Source organism: Ixodes scapularis, unplaced genomic scaffold, assembly GCF_016920785.2.
Source record: "Ixodes scapularis isolate PalLabHiFi unplaced genomic scaffold, ASM1692078v2 PGA_scaffold0__279_contigs__length_252992795, whole genome shotgun sequence".
NCBI lineage: Eukaryota > Metazoa > Arthropoda > Arachnida > Ixodida > Ixodidae > Ixodes > Ixodes scapularis.
Genome location: NW_024609835.1, coordinates 34,953,113 through 34,973,669, shown reverse-complemented (window position 1 = coordinate 34,973,669; position 20,557 = coordinate 34,953,113). Strand labels below are relative to the sequence as shown.

Below are 20,557 nucleotides of genomic sequence, written 5' to 3'. Positions count from 1 at the left end.
ATTGTCAGCATTTTGCCAATTGTGAAGGCCGATCACGGCCCTTGGTTCTGCAGTGTGAGCTTTCGCTCCACGTGCTCCGAGCTGGTGTCACCTTATGATGTACCGCAAAGAAGACTGCAAGCGCGAGCTCCTTGCTCTGGGGCACATCTTGGCAGCACAAGCATTCGTGCATTAAGGGCAGCTGCCAACGCTGTGAGCTCGCGCTTCTAGCCTTCGCTGCGGTACAGCTTCATACGCGCCAATTTGTAGCGGAGTGGACACCGACCCGTGTGGCAGGATAAAGGCACTTTACTTTGGGTCGCCCGAGAACTGCACTCCGAAGACTGTTCTTCATACGCGCCAGGATTCGAATCTCCCAATTTACGTGATCATGTACCTGTACGTCTTAGCATGTTGCTCTATGAGACAACACGATAATCACTATCTAACAAAGCAGTGTCAGGGTCTCCTCGCATACTTCCGTGGGACGAAAGTTGGATCTTCTTTATCTTGGCTTACGATGATCGATCAGAATCATTCGATTGGCGTAAAGATTGTTCATTAACGTAACGTTGTTTTGTAACCTGTCGCTATTAAATGGACCAAATATTGCCGAGACATTTAAGCTATGATGATTTTGGACGTGTGGCTAGATTTATTGGGGAAATTGACGACACGGGGGACCTCAACAGCAATTCGATTCCCCGCTAAATTTAGGGGGAATTTAATTGCTGTTGAGGTCACGTGACGTCAATTTCCCCGCTAAATAAAGCGGCAAATTGAATTGGTGCTGAGGTCGCGTGACGTTAATTTTCCCGCTAAATTTAGCGCAGGCGACGCCGACGCCGCGAAACACGGAAACAAGCTCCTAAGTACTGCGCCCTAAAATAAGAAAAAAACAATAATGTGATACAAAGTGTCATCGTCGCACCGGTCAAAGTGAGGAGCTCGAGTTGAGAACAGAAAAATAGTAAATAAAAAAAAAGTTTATCGTGGCACAGGATAGTTTGATCTCAAGAGCCTTCTGGAACTTGGACATGCGAAGTTTGCATCAACGCTTTATTTGGCACAATATACTCGTTGCTCCCTGGTTATTTCTCGTGAGAGTTTATTTTGAATGTACACGTAGAAACATTACAAACAATTCAGCGCGGTCCCAGCGATTTTCACGCAGACACGTCTATATACACAAATCGGCAGGTCCTTCTCCTCAACGTGACATGTCTGAGCAGACTTCAAGCGTCGTCGTCTCTTCGCATCTTCTCGTAGAGAGAGGCGATCTCATCCATGTCCATGTAACAGCCCCTCAGAATTCTGGAAATAATGACGGTCATGGTGAAGGCACGAAAAGACTTTAAAACATGCGTTGTAACATATCAGCTGCGCTTATTATTATTATCTTTTATTATGGAGGCAGATCTCGAGAATGTTTAATCGTTTCAAACACGTTGCTTGAAAAGTCTGATGCCGCTGTCACACTGCTCGTATACATCACACCAAAAGACACGGAGTTTCTCCGCAGACATGATGACAGAAATATCCGCGGAGACGCCTTTCATAAGTTCGAAGACTGTTTTCTTCATACAGATGTATTCTTCTAAGACGTCTGCAGACAGTCTTTGTGTTATCAAACGCTTGTTTGATAAACTGCATCCGCACGTGTCCGCGTACGTTTATAGAGATTCATGCGCGCTGTCGGTTTATTATGACTGTGTTATGAAGTATGATTATTCGATGTGCTACAAAAATTAAGCGGACTCGAAAATCATTTTAGAAATTTCGCTTCATGTGAGTGATTTTAGCAACGTACATGTCTTTCTGTTGCGGGTCCAGTTCCTTCATGCCGTGAAGGATTCGTCGGTTGTTGAAGGCCACCAGGTCTCCGGGAGCCATGTGGAAGGCATATTGGCAAGATTCTTCTTCCATTCGCTTGGTGAACGTTCTGGAAGAGTAACATGACATCGTCGTACGGGCTTTCAAACCTCACGAGGTATCGGTACGTTTTCGTGAAATTTATTTGTTCCACCGAGGACGAGGCATAAAAGAATTGTAGCATAACTCCAAATGGCAAGTTCTGTTTTGTTACTCTCCATGCGAATAAATGCGGAGCAGTACTGAAGCGAAAAAGAGCTTGAAAGTACTATAGATGACTGTGAGATGAAGCACTTTCTTATATTTTACCCAAACAGAATTTTATTACTCTATTTTGTTTTGCATTCTTCGTTATACATTTTATCTGTATTTCTTTTTTTATCAAACTTTAGCACGATAATAATAAGTAATGAGCAGTACAAGATAAGAGAAATGCTTTATTTAAAATTATTTTACCTTTGCGTTTAGTCTGCCTTGTTGTAACTAAACTGCACCAGTATCTCATTATTATTGCCTATTCTCGTCCATAATATTGAGATAGCAACATGTTATAATAGGCAAATAACGTCACTATGCGAAACGGTAATGTCACTTGCGCATGAACACAGCTGCCGTACTTTAAAAAATTCCTGGCTTATACCTGCGCTCTTAGAATTCGGGTTTAGATGTCAGACCTGCTCCCCTGTTATCACAGGATTTTCTGAGCCGCCCATTTATAGCGACATGTTTTGCAGCGCGCACACATCAAGGAGATTCGAACTGACTTGGCGACTGACCCGTATGCCTCATAGAACTTGGTAGCGTCGCTTGGCGACAGCAGAGGTGGCCGCATCGAAAACGTGCTGTAGTGGATCTTCTTGATTTTGCCGTAGTCGTTTGTCCGGATGATGGGAAAGGTGTCGCGTAACCACACCTGCAAAATAAGTACGGCACGTTTCGTCTCTATTGGCACGTCTCTGCGAGCCTACCCCATCATTGTTGAAAAAGCAATCTAGAAAATATGCCCGTGGTAGCGAGCCAATTGTTTTCTAAGAATGTAAAACATATTCGTTTCTAGTATAGTGCTTTTTGCTGTGCCTTGCGTTGTATAGTATATTACATAATTATACGAAGCTTTAGATACGACTTTAAAGAGTAATAAAAGAGAGGACGTTGGTGTTCATTAAACTGAATTGAAAAAGATTTCGTTTGGTCTTGTTTACTTTGTGTTTACGACATTGGTTGAACTTCTCGCTCATGCTGATTTCAATGTGAACAGGCACTGTACCGGCATATGGTCATACAATCAAAACAGCGTTATGAACGATAAGGGTCAAGTTCAGCGGTCCTACTGCATTGGTCAACTTTATCCTTTATAGCGGAGGCACCAAAAGTCATTTTAAAGCAAACTTTTTTTGCCGTGCAAACTACCACGCAGAAATATGACTTGTTACTGTGAAAACCTTTCCCAGCGGCACCAGCTTCTTCGTTGTTACAGATGTTTACAAGCTGAGCGACCACGAAGAGGGTCTGCTAGATATGGGAATGTATAAGACTTTCATAATTCATCAAATAAAACGCTTCCATGAACAAAGGATCAATCAAGAAGCCTCAACTGTGCTACTTTTCGGCATTTGTCGCCTCTTTCATTGTGTGAACGCTGCCTAACAGAAGTTCAGAGCACGTCTGGCATGGCGCATTTAATCTGCGAGTGCGAGTTGCTCTTATGATCACCACAGCTTAAAGTAAAACTGCGTAAATAGCACAAATATCAACCACGTCGCGCAACGCTAATAATGGAACAAGAATGACGTACCCCTCGACGAGAGTCGTAGTACGAGAACGTCACAGGTGTGGAGACGAGGAGCCTGAAGTACTCCGGATGGTTGTACTTCATCCACTGAGCAATGTAGAAGCCGTCCACAAAGAACGTCTTGCCTCTGTCCGGAGTTCCGGTCAAGGTCTGCTTGGGCACGTCGGAGGAAAGGCAGAGGAGTAATTTCACACCTGCGGAGCACAATTTGCAACCGTATATCAAACAGGGGGAGGTGGACTTTGTATATAGGCCCACAAACTTTCAAACACGCCCCATTTCCTGCGTAAAAAGTCGCTAACTCGATGGAAAAGCGATAAACGTCCTACTTAGGGTGCCTACGAGTTTCCGCCGCTCCGCTGTTTAGGGTGGAGACAACGTTCGTGATACCTGTTGCCCACAAACCGGTGTTGCCTACCTGGTTATCATGGCAACCTCCGCTGTCTTCGTCGACCATTTTGTCACACTCGCCGGTCGTGCGCTCGTACTACGCCGCTAATCCTCGTTAGGGCTAGGGAGCGCTCACCGCTCTCGTTCCGACGGCGAGGTTTCGGCATGCGATGCCGGTCTATTGCGTTCCATTTTGTCGAGGGGACTCACGTTTCGATAAAAGCAACGCATACTTCCTGCTCGCAACTTCAAAGTATGAAACACCCGAATAAAGAGAGCGACAGCCACGACGACCGCCATCCCGCTGAGCCTCCGACTCCTCTTAGGGCTCATTCACACTGGAAGCGGATCCGCGTTCGCAAAGCGGTTGCGAACGCGGTTGTATAAGGATTCAGTACAATTGCACGCGCATTAGATGATATCAAGTGCGCGCGCAATTGTACTGGATCTTTATACAACCGCGTTCGCAACCGCTTCGCGAACGCGGATCCGCTTCCAGTGTGAATGGGGGGTTATGAACGGACACGGAAGTGGCCTCACAATGTTGCCGGTGTGTCGAGACTACAGAAACTCAACGTTGTTTACGCTTAGCGAAATAAGAAGTGGGAAAAAATGGCGGCGGGAGAGGATCTGGGAAAGGGTAACAAGAAGTTGGCGCCACCCTAAAGCGGAGCGAAAACGTGTAGGCACCCTAGTCCTACTCGTATACTCTATACTTCCTCCAGTTTCTTTCTTTTTTCCCCATTCCTTTCAGTTTCAAAATAGGTATATTAGAAAAATTATTTCGAGATATTGTATAACCTGTAGTATGCTGGTATACTAACATGCTTCAATACTCTACTTCACAATATAGGCTGATTCACACAGTTTGGCTTGAGTGCGATCGAAAGCCACGTGCTCACTTGTAACCACTTTCGGCGAAAGAAAGAACACACTGGCACACTGCGTCATCCGTCCTAGGATCCTAGCTCCTCTCGAACTACCGAGATAAAGGCTTTTCATGGCGATTCGAAGCAGATGCTGTCCAGAGTCATAAACAGAAGTGAAGCACGTCTCCATCGTTCGGACACGTGCAGGTGCGGGTCCGCATCTTTATAGACGTGCGCCTCGGTGTACGCTGAGATTCCCAGCAATAACCCGAGAGGCTGCTAACTCGTATTCACCTCAAGAACCGTGGAAAAAAAAGAAAAAAAAAGTTCGGCTCCTTGCGTAACGTTACTGCTCTTCATCCGTTCAATTGGGATATATGTAGGTGCATCTTAGATTAGCTTTATATAATTTTATCGAGACCAACAAATTTCAAACGCCGAAATAGTCGTTTTTTTTTTCCTTCGAAACCCAAATTTTGTAAGAACAACTTCGCGCAGCGCACGAATAATGCCTTTTTTTTTGTGACAATGACTATAGTTGATAAAAGGCCATGTAGCAGTCTCTCCTCCATAGTTTTGTTTTATGTTTAGCTGGACTTGGTAACCACCTGGAAAGTCATGTGTCAGAAGGAAGGCGCCCTCGATATAGCGCGTTTTTGAGACATCCCTCGCTGGTTTTGTTGAACGAAATGCCAATGAAAGACTCCAAATGTCCCGAGGAAAAACAAAGTAGTAGCCAAATCAAGGGTAGATATCAGTGTAGTTTAGCATTGTCCAAAATGTTTCGATGTTTCTAAAGCTTGCGTAAACTTTGTGGTGCTCATTTTATTCTCGAACAACTTCAAGAATACAGCGAGGTTAATTATTGGTTGATAATAAATTATAGATATTAGCCACTGGCATTTTCACCACCGAGCTGCGGACATAGTCCTCTCTTCCCGAAGCGTTTAGCAGCAGTAGAACGCTTTGCAACGAGCCCACCAAGTACAGAACCACTGGCGGCGCATCCAAGAGAGGAGAAATGGATTATACAATTTGACATAAATAGCTGAGATCCACATGTGAATGCGTCAAACTCGCTGCCTTCCTTTAGAGCGGGATGCTAGTCTGCATTGAAATTCGACAACATATAGTACTTCGATTCTTGGTCAGTGCAGTGCAACTAACTTTAACGTGCACAGTGCACCACGACTATCACTCGAATGTACACCAATAATGCTCCCACTGATATCGAAACCAGCTGTTGTGTGACTGGGACTCAGATTGGTCATGTCTGCATATCGATCTTTGAATAACATATGAATAAGAAAAAAAAACTGCAAATTGGATCCGTACAAAGAGGAAGGGAAGTCGTCGTGCACACAAAGGGTGGTTCATTTGGTCATATTTTAAGTGCGTGACTTCCATTGTGTTGTAGCGGAGACAAATAGGGAAACCCCCGGACCGAAGGAAGCGGCATCTCGGGCGCTGGCGGACGCACTCACCAGGGGCACTCTCCCGGTCCGGCAGTTCGGTGTGCTGCAGGAACCTCGAGCCCCTGTGGGCGTCCGGCTGACAGGTGGCGTCGAACACGCGGCCCATGCCGGTCTCGCGGATGTAGCCCATGCGACCCGCAACCTTCTGTAGCTCCTCCTCATGTGGAGGGACCCCTGAAATGGCGTGAAATATTCCGCGACGCTTCGTAAGGAAGAACTGGGAAGATCGCTTAGGACAATGGAATTATATCTATAGTCTGTTACAAGGTAAGGATTGCAAGAGACGCTTTGCTTACAAAAGGCAATCATTTGTTAGGGATCACTGTGCAGAACCGCATCGGGCACTGCTGGGGTTTTGGGTCTGTGAACGTCAATCTCGACAAAAAAAGGGACGCTGACGGACGCCCCACTTTTTTAGTGATGTGAGAAAAATTGTGCGTTGAGTAGTAACCTTTGCTCCTTTCTGGGAATCTAAGTAAAATCCTTTTCGGCACTTTTTGCCTTGCAACAACTAACTGAATTATACATATATCCGAACATGAGTGATATCTACTCAAAACTCTCCTTTTTTTTTTTTTTTTTTTTTTTTTTTTTTACGGTAGGAAACTAATATCTCAAAACGTTCGTTGTATTTTTTTTCTTGTTTTAGATACAATTAACTCGAGTATCGGGGACGGCAATATGGTCTCACCGGTCACTAAATCGTGCGTGCTTGTCCAAGCTCAACCACCTGATTCGGAGAAAATCTTAAATTGTTGTGTTTTAATGCAACGATCAATTATTCCGGTACCTGCAGCCGTAAAGTAAACAACTAAAGCGCACGAAGTTGCTTCGTCGATCGGTACAGTGACGACTTCGTGCCCGGGCGGTTATGCAAAAAATGTGTGTACACGAAGTTTGAGCGTACATATAATTCGTCCTTCAGTTGGTCATAGCTAGAAAGCAAAGCGAGCGCTTTCAAAATTTATTTGCTCCGTCCCCAGTTTGAATTGCACGCAGATGTACGACTAGATGAAGCGACATACTCGCCCCAGTAGCCTTGACATCGTTGTATGCACACTATGTGTAAGAAAGCTCGTGCTTTGATGTTTCTGCATTTGCAAAATTTGCTTCGTTGAACCTTTAAAACCTTGTCACTGGTTTCGTCTTGAAAATATTTCTCGCTTTTATCTTCGCTTTTTTTTTTTTTAATAATTAGTGGCCACTATTCATTAGTACACTAGTGTGTTGAAGGTAGGTTTCATTTGTCTATACCTAGAAAGAACTTACCAAAATATTGGGTCTTGTAATTAGAGTAACTGTTTCAGAGCCGCTAACCCTTTGCGAGTATTTTGAACTTAACAAATGGGAAAGTTGAGACTTACTCACCTAGATTATCGGTAATTTTAGTGGGGTTTCTTTTTTGTTTGTTTTTTAATGCATTAGACAATGCGCAGCTGTTAAGTAACGAAGTATTGTGTTTGTAATAATTAAGATTTGTTTAGAAAAGTTTATATTTCTATAATTAGGTCGACATTTTTTTTTTTTTAATTTAGCTACGTTTGTGTCAGCATCTTTGAGCGTTTGCTGTACGCTCGCGAGGGATCGAGCATGGACGGGAAGTCGTCTTCCGCCCCCCGAGCGCGGGGGGCTTCGAGCAGCTGCGGGGCTCGGCAAGGACGAGTCAGACCCCGTCGTTAACAAACAAATTGGGTTTCAGTTTGGGGCGCCGGAACACCCGTGTCTCGGGCAGAGGTACTTCTGTCCGCACTTGTGGCTGTTAAGAGGGTGCGCTTGTGTCCGGTGTATTTCGCCGCTTAGTGTAGGAACTTCGCTTTTAATCGACGCAATAACTTAACTGGGTGGCGCAAGCCAGGCGGTGAGGAAAGCATGTAGTGACTCTACAAAGAATTTGGGTTTGACCGTTGAGGTGTCGGAGGGGGGGGTCACGTTGACAGCTCGCTGATCATTGGGTAAGAGTGTACCACGTGACAACGAGCAAATTTAAAGTGATTGGTCCGTCTCTGGAGAGAAAGAAGGCCCCTACGAGTCTAGAATAGGGGTGCCGAGAGGATTCTCGGGGATTCAACTTTTGAGATCATGGAGATTTGGCTCTTGAGACTGGGGACTAAAGTATGGGTTTTCATTTTGGGAAGTTTGAATTGTAAATTGCTGTTGACCTGGCGTCGTTTTGTTTTGAAATCAACGTGGCCACACTGGCAATTGTAAACGAACCAACGTCGTATTGTGTCCAGCGGGATCGAACAACTTTTTTTTTTTTTCTTATTTGACTTCCAGGGGGACTTCCATCGGGCGAACACCATCATCGGTCGTCACCATCCTGACCGGTCCCCTCCCCTGCGGAAAGTTGACTGCAGGTCTCTATGATGTGGAATCGAACTGCATCGCAGTCGTCTGGGCGGATTAGCGAGCTGTCAGTGGAGACCACTTCATCCCACAGTCGTCTTTGCGTGACGAAGCACATTAACGTCCACGAATAAGTACTTTCGTTCTCGTAATCTGGAATATTTTGCTTTGAAGTGTAGCTTAATTATAAGCGATGTTTCTCATTTAGCTCCATTCTCGTACTAGAACTAATTAAATGGGGACCGAGTATAAGTGCGGCAGCGGAAATATGGCGAGCTGGCCCAGTTTATTGCTAGTCCTAAGTTAGCGAATTGGCCGAGTTGGTAAACGTTATACATTATGAAAACAGCTAAGACGACGAGGACAGCTTCGTCCTGTCGCTTTTGTTTCTTCACTTCGTCTTCGTCGTTTGAGCTGTTTTCATCAAGTCTCATAAGAGGTAAAATGTCACATGGGATGCCTCCGGCATGTAAAGCTATGACACCGACTGCCACATTCCAGCCTTTCAACGGTTTAACCTACTCCCTACGTGACCTTTCTGCTGCCCCGGCAGAAACGCCGCCCGGCCAACTCATACTGGCGGCCCGTATGCATCCATACTTGCTACCATCAAATTTTAACGATGGCTTTTAGTTTTTAGCGATGGCGCTCCATGCTTCCTTAAACGGCATTTTCAGGAGTAAGCCGGGATATCAAAAACGAAAGAACTCTATCCTCCCCATAACGGTCAGGCATGACCACCACTAGCCGATAGGCGGGTTATGTCTAAACAAACTTTAGATATGTTTTACTTGGTAGTGTCTTACCGTGGAGCACCGATATGCCATATTTGACGATGTTCTTGACCATCTGCTTGAGTCCGGACCGATCTTCCATGAACGTCTGGTACTCCAGCTCGGGCGGATTCTCGTCGATCTCGTCCCGGTGCCAAAGGATCGTCGTGGACTTTGTGTTGGTGTAGAACAGATCGAGAACTTCCTTGGCGTTCCCATCCTTAGACTCGAAAAGCTTTCCGAAATCGTAAAGCCTTTGAAAATAAAAATAAAAAATAAAAAAATGTCAGTTGACGTGGGGACACGAACGTGCCGCTTCGTTACAATTATGCAATTTATGCTGTATGCGGGGGGTTACCCGCATACAGCATGAACTTTAATTTTGTTATATCTGACGTAAAAGTTAGAATATTCCTTTCGATTTCATGCTTGAGATTATGCCTTACACTGTCGTAAATCAGGAGGGTGCTCCGGTACGCCTCAGGCAGCGTTGTATAATTTTACTTTTTTATTATGTTGGCGAACTCAACCGCATGAAAATTAAAATAAGGTGAAAAAAAATAAAGATTCCATAAGATTCTTACGAAGCGCTGCCTTTACCACCTGTTGGATACGAAACCATGTTGGCTCTTCAGCAACTGCATTACGTAAGACTTTGTTTATAGATTGAACAATAGTGTCATTTATTCTTGAAACGATGACGTAAAATACGATATGAAGAATACAAAAGAAAATTATACAAAAGTGGGGAGAAGACACAAGAACCAAGAATCAGACACGTATACAGATTTTAAATGAAACGGACATGGCGCAAACAAGTTATAAACGAAATTGCGCTCTATTACATTTCATCCTACAAATGTTACTATACTCGGCGACAACTTTTCTTGGCAATGCAGTGGAAGGTACGTCCCGCGTCCCCTCTCCCATTTTGAGTGTACGCAGGCTCTCCTCCTCTCCTCGGAAATGGGGGAGGAGGAAAGCCTGCGTACACTCAAAACGGGAGAGGGGACGCGGAACGTACCTTCCGCTGCATTGCCAAGAAAAGTTGTCGCGGAGTATAACGATTCTTGTTTTGTCAAAGATCGCAAAGAAACGTTGGGTTTGCATTGTTTTCGTCATAGATGAGATAACAAATGGCTTACAAATTTTGTCGCAAATGTGTACGATGGATTTACGGCTCGGTCTTGGGCCGACGACATCTGCGAGAGGTATGTTGTTATGCTCACCAGTCGCACGAATACGTGCTGGCGTGTTGAGGCCCCTGAGTGCTCTTGGGCCAGCGGACTTCCAGCGTCTCCCCGTCTTTGACGGTCCAGGACAGGGGCTGAATGTTCGGGTCGATCTTGACGCTGCTCACCAGCTTTTGACGAGTCACGGGGTGCACGCACGCTGGACACGTGCAGCTGTCGCGAAGCTGAAAGCGCCAAAACGGTGATCCGAAGGTGACGAGAAAAGTGCAACCATGAGCCTAAATTGCGCATGGCGTGAAGGGCCAATTCTTGGAACTACAAACCCGAGCCCAATAATTGTTCAGATCAACACCGGTGTCTGAAAGATTTGGCGCCGGCGTTCTTTTGAACGCGAAACGTGAAATTTAGTTTCCATCTCAACTACTCAGTAATGATGAGCGTGTCGTTAATGTTACTGGAGCGTGTAAGATTGTAGAACTAATGTTGCCAACCTTCACGTCCTGACCAACTTTTTTATTCGGTATAGCAATATTCGTAATATGTTTGCCTCTTTTCTTTCTCGTAATCTTCTGGCAGCTTGTCAATTTACAATTTACTCTCCCTGGGTTGAGAGCGTATAATATTTTGTCCCAGTCAAAAACAATTCTTCGAGTCAGTCTCAGTTTTGATACACCACTAATTTGCATTTGTCACAGGGCCTCCAGCACAGTATATGAACACCTATACCGCTACACTGTTAGTGTAGCTGGTTGGGCAATTCAGTCAACTAGATCATGTTTTATGCACGATTAACATAATTTGCAACGCTTACTATTATACACTTGTTTTAGCAAAAAGTTTATTCATTCGCGCGAAAAAGCCAGTTGGCAGCGTCTAGTGAACGCAAATATATTTATATCTCAACGCGGTCAGATATGCGCGGAAATTAATTAGAAGTATTTTGTAGTTTGTGAAGGTTCGGTGTGGCCAGCACCAAGACCGTATGGTTGTTCTTGGGAACCTAATAAAATGCATTATTGATTACCTCTGATTACCATTATGACTAATTTTGTAATTCCTCCATTACTTCCTTTGTGACGTAATCAAGTCATATTACAAGAATTATATTATCTAGTAAAAGCGCGGCTTTAGCGTCATCTAAATAGCTCTTTAAGGTACGATTGGGGTTGAGCCAACGCCACACTTTCCAACCCACCATAGTCATCACAGGGAAAAGAGAAGCAGCTACTTACTTCAAGTGCTATCTAATGTAAGCCAGTCCAGTAATATTAAGTCCAGGTTTTTATCTGGTGTATTGTAATTGCAGTTAAGTTTTTGCAGCACGTACAGGATCGAATATAGCTTCATGAGAATGAGTGGGTAGATGGCAAAACAGCACAATTGATTGGGCAACAAACTCGGAAGATTCTAAATCGCATCTTTTTTTCTTTTTTCATTCCTTTGACTTTTCACTTCCTTCTTTAGGCAGGTGGCCGGTCGCACGCACTCTTCGACGTAATCGTGACTCGATAATACATAACTCTTAGCATGCAGCTGGAAGCGAGTCTTGCACGTCCGTCCGCCAGCTTTAGAACACGAGCAACGACCAAACTTTATTTAAGCTCCATGACTTCACTTACATTTCAAAAAGAGACTGGTTCTTCTGGTTTTTCGTGAAAGAAAATTATTAACGTCAGGCTGTGCTGAAACTATGAAGCAATCTTCAAAAAACTCCGCTGATATGGCTTTTCTTTCTTCTTTTTTCAGTTTTCCAGAGAAGTATTAGATGCTTAATTTATTAACTTCAGAAACCGCCGGTAGGGCTGGGGCTTTCTTTAGCTGCCTCGTCGGAACGTGCTTTAAAACAGGAGCTGCTGCCAACTCTTCGCGTTCTACAAACTACATTGCGTATTTTAAAATCATATGTAGGAGTTTTCTTTTACAGAGGAGCTGCTAAGGGCCAGTTTCCCCAGTTTCGTGTCCGTGGACAAATAAATCTCGACTCAACCCTCTGGACACCTACCGCCATCTATGAGCGCCGAAGGCAATCAGACAACCGGCTTGCCGGTTGTCTGGTTGCCGCCGTCGCTTATAGATGGCGGCACGTAGTACAGCTCCACTGCTCTTCCTTCTTCACCACAAAAACAAATAAAAGTTTTTTTTGTTTTTTTTTTAAAGGAAACAAAGCGCATAGACACACAGAAGTTCTGACGCAACTTTTATGCAACATACGTAAAGACACGGGTCACGCATGCCTAAATTTTAATAAAGTTGCAGTCGCGCCAACCGGTTCGCACAATCCACGAGAGTGCTACCAGATGTCGTTTCGCGGATTAACGACGCATTAGATTCTGTAGCATCAAACGGAGAGCCATAAGGTTCACTTGAAGGCCGGCAGATGCCCTGAAACGGCACGACACCTGATTGATGGCGTTGCACGGCCTGCTAAATCGTATATTAGGGAATTTATTATATTCCCGCTAGCGGCGCTGTGTAGAGAGAAAACGTATCTAGGCTAACTCGAAGAAACCCAACTTGTAGCTCTTTACGCAATGAAAGTCTAACCGCACTCTCATATTCTCTGTACGGTCGTGTGTGTGTGTGTGTGTGTGTGTGCATGTGTGTGTGCATGTATGTGCGTGTGTGTGCGTGTGTGCGTGCGGGGTTTCTTTCATTTGCTTAATGAGTGCGCCGATGCGGTCATCGTAATATTCAGTACTTTAGTTACTCGCTTGTTGCAACCGTTAAAATTCAGAAACTTTACTTTTTGAGCATTTTTGCATTTATTCGGATCTACTTTATGATTTAGGCAAGTACGGCTTGCTTGAAGGAGTGACAACCAGATCACGCGCCTCCCCCATGCATTTCACAACCCATTTTTTTTATCTTTAATTGGTAACCATTTTTTTAAATTCCATTTATATCTTTTTTTTTTTTACTTTTGTCAGCAAAAAGTTGCACGACGCGCCTGTTTATGCATCCCACCCTTTATCGTATCTCCTCTCCACGCCAAAAAGATGGAGTAGTCCTCATACTTCCGGCTTTGTGCCGATATCCCATCTCTCACCCGCCAAGTGTATCAGTAAAGAGAGGGCAAGGGTCGGGCCTAAAGCGCTTCACGACACACTCCCAAAACGCAAAGTTAAGATAACCACTAGAGTATACATGGACAACAAACAATAAAGCGGAACGTAAAAAGTAAAGTCGATGACGTTAGTTTTAGAGCTGAGCGGAAACATACCCAGAGGCTGTTGAAGTGGCTCTTGGTGTTGTCAGTAAAGGACACGCAGAGAGTGCTCTCGTTTACGGCTTGAACGTCTTTGATCGCCGGCTTCGGAACGTTTTCTTCGTCGTCCATCTCGGCAAGATCGGATGTGATGGTCCGAACTGTAATAAAAGTTGTCAACAAGTTGAAATTCTGCATTTGGTATGTATACATTTGGTGAGGGAAATCGGCGGCCGATCGAGTGCGTCAACGCACACCGGCATGGATCACGTGTAGCGAAGGCTCCAGCTGCAGAAGCCGGAAATCCTGGGTTCATTCAGTCCCCACCCCTGCTCAATTTGATCACAGTGATCAGAGTTCCGGTGTATGATCGGGTTTCACTACTGCACGATACACGTTGAAGAGAGACACCAGGCTAGCTGTGCCGCTGCACTAGCTACATTTCTCACCTACAGTGGCAACACGCAACGCCCTTTGAGACTGACTAACTTCCAGCTGTTTAAACAAACACACATCACAATTATGTAATTACCATGAATGCGAATGAAAAAGAAAACACTACAAGATCAAGAGCTGTGGCAAGTATGGTGCATGCCATGTAGCCCTCCCGTGTAGTGAAAGCAGTCTCTGCTATAATTTCACGTGTTTTGCGGGAAACCAGGCGCGCATACCTTTTGCCTAGAAACAATGCGAGTTGCAATTTCATGATTTGTTCGCTCTATACTGTCAATAAAAAAGTAAATTATGTTTAAAGCTATTTGGTAAAGCACACCTAGGAGTTTGGGGGGGGGGGGGGTTCATTTAGATATATTTAGTTTGTTTTCGTACCTAAAGCCAATGTTTTCAGACTTAACGGCTGTACAACGTATGCCGTATACGAAAATATATATCGATACATGTATGTGCAAATATATTTTTGATGCCATAGGTAAATCAAGAGTGGGCTTGTCTGATATTGCAGTCTGCGAATGATTAGCAGCCTCCACTCCTATGCTTTCGCACATAAACTCAATGTTCTTACACCTTAAGGGCTGTACACTCCAAAAAAAAGCCCGTGCCTCTGCTTTCGCGCACAACACTCGGAGAGCCAATCAGCGCAACTTACGGAGGCAGCTCAGCGAATGACGATGCCGAAACATATGTTTAGACCAAAAAACGCAGTCTGAGTTGTGACATTGGCAATGCAAAACGTCACGCTTGCATTGCTTAATGTCACAACTCAGCCTGCCTTTTTTGGTCTAAAAATATGTTTCGGCAGTGTCATTCGATGAGCTCCCTCCGTAAGTTGCGGCGATTGGCTCTCCGAGTGTTGTGCGGGAAAGCCGACACATGGGCTTTTTTAGAGTGCATAACATATATCGTATAACACTCTAAAAAAAGTCTGTGCGTCTACTTTCACGCACACCACTCGGAGAGCCAATCACCGCAACTTACGGAGGCAGCTCAGCAAATGGCACTGTCGAAACATATGTTTAGACCAAAAAACGCAGTTTGAGTTGTGACATTAAGTAATGCAAGCGTGACGTTTTGCGTTGCTTAATGTCACAACTCTGACTGCGTTTTTTGGTCTAAACATATGTTTCGGCAGTGTCATTCGCTGAGCCCCTCCGTAAGCTGCGATGATTGGCTCTCCGAGTGTTGTGCGTGAAGGTAGACTTACAGACATTTTTAAGACTGAAGAAAACATATGGACACATGTATGTCCTAACATCTTTTAAGTAGCAAGTGTGCATACATTAAGAGTGCGTGTTTGAGATTGTAGTCGGCTGGTGATTCGAAGCCTTCACTCGATTGGGAATGGGGCGTGTTCTATACCCTGTTTCACCTTATGATGTACTGCAGGAAAAGCTGCAAGCGCGAGCTCGTTGCTCTAAGGCACATTTCGGCGGCACAAGCTCTCGTGCAGCAAGGGCAGCTGCCAACGCTGAGCTCGCGCATCAAGCCTTCGCTGCGGCACAACATAAGGTGAAACGGAGTACAGGATCAGTCAAAGTTTGCAGTATTTGTGCAATCGTGTTATGCCTTCATGCGGATTAATTTTTAGTAAAACACCTTCTTAGAGCTGGAAATGGTTTCTATGCAGAGTACAGTTTTCTGTACGCGGAACGACATATACCAAACCTTTTCTTTTCGAATAATTGTTGCATTATTTCTGCTTCGGGCGTGGACCGCAATTGTTGCATAAAATAATGAAAAAATAGGATAAACCTTGTAAGTTGGCTTTAATATATGTGAAACTTTTGAACCCAGAGCGGAGTCAAGAGTTCTAACTGCTCTTACCTCCACCGCATCGAAAGACTTGCTGTGCGTCCCCATGGCCTCGCCTGAGGCCTGAGAGGAGGAGTCTCCTGCAAACTGAAGACACATCACACTTAATTCCTGCCAAAGTAAAAGAAGAGCGCAAACTCCAAAGCGCGCAGCGGGCGTATATACAATCCGTAGCGGGACGGGAGTACAGGTATACAGTGGCAGGTGGAAGAATTACGCAATAAATTCGCAGGCTGCAGAATGTGGCGACCCTGTGTGGAAGTAGTCTCACTGCATGTCCATTTATGCGTCATGTCGCCATCCTTTTGGTGACCAGATGAGCTAGACATTGTGTAGTTTAGGTTTATGTAACATTTAGTAATTCAAACTTCCTAACGTCGGGTTTCGACAATTTTGGTTGAGACATTAAGATAAATACGCGCACGAGCATCCAAAACTTTTTTTTTTTTTGCATGCATTCATGATTGCAGAAAAGGCATAAATTTTAATTTAAAAAGATGAAAAAAATTTTCTCATCTATTGTTTATTTATTGTCTGCCCTTCTGCATGTCTGACATCTTATTATCTTGCTTCTGGAAACAATGTTTATTGGTTTGTTTTCTTCACTATATTCTTATCGGGCGTCCGCAATTACAAGTCGACAGGTGTGACATGCAAGTTTTTTTACATACATTAGACGGTGAATATTGGCAATTCCGGTAGAAGTGACGCCCCCCAGCGGCAGAGACGTGACTCTTAGAAACAAGAAGATCGCGCATGCTGAAATGTGCAACGAAAACGTCCGTCGAAAAATGTTAAACTAAGGAACTAAAATTAAATGCCTACCGTTGGAGTCGGAAAAAGCTAGCCTCCAGAAGGCAAGCCATTGGCAAAATTGCTTCTAGTACGGTCAAGATTTTGCTGACATTCCATGTGGCATTCTTTTTTTTTTTTTTTTTCGTGTGTGTTTGGATTTCTTTTCTTTTTTTTTTTACTTTGGAGTGTAAAAACAGCTTATCAATTTTAACATAAATGTTATTTCATTATCTTAATATTTTGGGCGCAGCAACAGCCGCGACGCATTACGACAAGACGCAAAATACTGGATTATAACTACAGTTTCCAAGTACATACACGTAAGTCGAGTGCATGAAAGCAAGATTGAATCTCTGTGCAATTAGGGTGACTTAACCTTGCCTTCCCGCGAAATCAATTTAAAAATGCCCACGTTCTATTTTGGGCGCGATCTCTGTCAACAAAATTGATGATACATGAAATTGTTCAAAGCGTTTTGAAAAGCATTGACTCAAAATGGAAGTCCCAACAGAAATTCGAAACGGCTAATACTTTATCTCAGAGTAGAGAATAAATAAAAATCAGTGTAATTTAAATCCTGGTTTAAATATTGATTTTTAATATCAATAAATAAATTTTTGATTTTATCATAATTTAAATCAGACCATTTTTACTATCATCCTTTAAATCAGACCAGTTTTACTGTCATTATTTATATCAAACCTTCTCCGCAGAATAGGTACGGAAATATTTTTATTTACTGTTTGTTTATCATTTGAAGCTTTTCATGCGTATGCGCTTTGTATCTAAATCAAAGAGTCATCAAGAAAGAAACGTTTATAGAAGGCTGAAAAAAGGAAACAAATTGCTCTTCAGAGAAAATCGGAGCTTTGAGCTTTATTTCTATGTTCAACTTTGTTCGTCAGATATGTAATATCCTACTGCAACAAAGTCAGAAAGCAAAATAAACAAAAACTAAAAGAAAACTAATGTCCTATTGCAACAGATCAAAGCGCGAAAAAAATTAAATAACGCTTTTAACTAACTAAAGGAATCGAGCTATTTCTGTTCTAGTATGGTGGGGCTACAGCAATAGAAAAGTTGTTCATTAAACTTTCGCATATACAGTATGTATATTTTTCTTATTGTTATCGGTGATCAAACGAATTGATCAAACAATCTGCTATACTGAGAAACATCTAGTGGTAAAGAATAATATTTTCTCGGTAAAATGATTTAAATCAAAGTAGCCTGATGTAAATCAAATAAATGCGCTTTAAATCAAATAATCCGGAATTATTTTAGTCGTGTTTTTTTCACCCTTATTTATTTTTTTAACTCTAGAACATTGGATAATAAAAACGTGAAATTTTACAATTAACGACGTGTTTTTTTTATAAGACGCCAAACAAATCTCAGGAAAAAATATTTATACATTAACGTGCAATAAATTAAGATGGATAAACTTACACCGAAACAGAATTGAGATGGAAAATTCAAGCAGTCGTGTTCACAACAACCTTCGAACTTTGGCATTGTTTCAGCAACATCTTTGTAAACAAACTGATTATCAGGAACCCGCTCGGCTCTAAAGGGTTCGTTCTTGGTATAAAGTTATCTCACTTTATTACCTCCTCCTAAGCCTTCTTTATTTTTATTTTTTTTTTCGACACGTGTAATTTTTACGGTAGTACATTATTTATGTTTTCATATATATGTATATTTGAGCAATAACAGACACGAAGTAGTTGCCAAAATGAATCCTTAAACTGGTTATCACACGAAAAACTTCCAAGTGGTGTTTTTACATGAATCGTCTGCCGGTATTTAAAACCATTTGCTTGCACCCTAAGATCTTGAATTACAATCGATCGTTTCAATTCTACGACAGCAACCGGCAACATTTACTGTACACTAGAAAAGACCGCACCAATAACACTTTTTTTTTTTTTGCAAACTGTGAAGCGCAGTTTTGTAACTACCCCTTCATAAGAGATCACGGCTTCGACGTCGCATTAGTTCGTATGTATAGTCTAAAGTTACTTACGGAGTAACGTTTTGTTTGCTTTAGGAACGGAAGACAGTAAGGCCCACTATCCCCCAAAAACTCTCGAAATATGTAAACCAAGAAACAAACGCACTCTTAAATCCTTCGAAAGAGGGAAACAAAACGAGTATTCCAGAGCCTTTGCGAAAAATATTGCCGGCATTTAGAAGGAAAAAAAGGGAGGTTGACGGTACCTTGCATGCTTGAAGCCTACCAGACGCCGGAGAGGAGAAATGCCGAGCGTCGCACGTCGCCAATCTGTTTATCTTTGAGTGAGCTCTCCCTCCGTCAGCTGTGGAAAACCTCTGGCCTTGGCTTCGCCGCGACGTCATCGCTCTATAGTGTCGCTTCCCCTCGATGGGGGCGCTCCGGAAGCGCGCGTTGCCGGAGTCCGGAAACCGTGCGTATGTAGCTTTGAGGGCACATGCCAAGAGGCACGTACGGCGTGGCGTTCTCTCCTTCGCGATATAATGTAGGTTTCCTTTCGAAATGGACATCAGTTTTTTCTCAAATACCGAATTCGGGATTTTGATGCTCCGAAACGGAGTGCATTCCGGGTGCTACCGCTGATATGTTCTGCTTACGATGGACCGCAGCTGACGCTAAGAGCTGTATCCCAGCCACTCTAGCCGTGCGAACGTATCACCTGACAACGTGCCCTGAGCGTTGCTGCTCCCCTCCTGAAGGTCAGGTGACACTGGCACGGCATTGTGTTGCATAAATGACCCGTTCTTATTTTTTGGCGTTTTTTTCGTAAGGTGAAATGGAGTGTATAAAAATAGCTTAACTGGCTCGTTCACGTCAAGTCTTAAAATTAATATTTGGTGTCGACCAAACATCCGCTTGTTTTCGTAGACTTGGACGAAGCACTACTACCCTGATACTCCAGAAATCACGTTCTTGCATCTTGATGAGTTTGCATTCTCGTGCGAGTGTGCTATACTCCACCTAAGAGGCGGACTTCGACAGGATTGTTATAATTTGGGAATAAGTTATGGGAGTGAGGAACTTCCCGTTCGTATAAAAAGACATCAACCAATCAGGCGAAGTTAAAACGTGGGGGTAATTATTATATACTATTACGGGTTCTCTTCTCTTGAGAGTTATTATTCACGTACTTACTTGAATGAGCCGTGCTGAAAAGCATGGTCTTTTTCAATGCTGAAACCGCAACAACTGTTCAGGTAGCCTATTTAGCATTCAATCTGTTCCACATTTTTTTGTGTTATGTAATAGATGCCTTATGAGTCCACCTCGGAGAATCAAAATTTTGGCACCCGTTAACCTCCTTGTCAGCGATTTCAAAGACCATTGTGCAGCTATACGGTCATCATGAAATTTATTCAAAGCACCTTGATAAGCGGCGGTGTATATATACATATATATATATATATATATATATATATATATATATATATATATATATATATATATATATATATATATGTCGATCCGATAGGGTGGACCCAGGAACACACTGCGTTAGTGCGGCTGTTACGGAACATGCCGTAACATATTAACACAAACGCTGGACATTCTTGTCCCAATTTTTTTCCCTGTAAAATTCGGCCTTT

The 20,557-nt window shown here is 43.3% G+C and overlaps 1 protein-coding gene across 1 annotated transcript; it reads right to left on the bottom strand.

Annotated features, from left to right (window-relative positions):
* Window positions 1-1,024: 1,024 nt before the first annotated feature.
* Window positions 1,025-19,285, bottom strand: LOC8038768 (gamma-butyrobetaine dioxygenase). Its single transcript, XM_002412870.5, has 10 exons — window positions 19,178-19,285; window positions 16,175-16,249; window positions 13,910-14,055; window positions 10,726-10,913; window positions 9,530-9,750; window positions 6,387-6,551; window positions 3,647-3,837; window positions 2,628-2,764; window positions 1,790-1,921; window positions 1,025-1,293 (listed from the first exon to the last, which is right to left on the bottom strand). The coding sequence occupies exons 1-10, from the start codon at window positions 19,182-19,184 to the stop codon at window positions 1,215-1,217; spliced, it is 1,341 nt and encodes a 446-aa protein (XP_002412915.4). The 5' UTR covers window positions 19,185-19,285; the 3' UTR covers window positions 1,025-1,214.
* Window positions 19,286-20,557: the final 1,272 nt, after the last annotated feature.

Bases quoted from the DNA above. Each gene is read 5' to 3' on its own strand.
- LOC8038768 (XM_002412870.5), bottom strand. The intron at 14,056-16,174 runs GTAAGAGCAGTT...CTTTTATTACAG, and splicing joins AGTCTTTCGATGCGGTGGAG to TTCGGACCATCACATCCGAT. The intron at 9,751-10,725 runs GTGAGCATAACA...TTATTTTCAAAG, and splicing joins AGCACGTATTCGTGCGACTG to GCTTTACGATTTCGGAAAGC.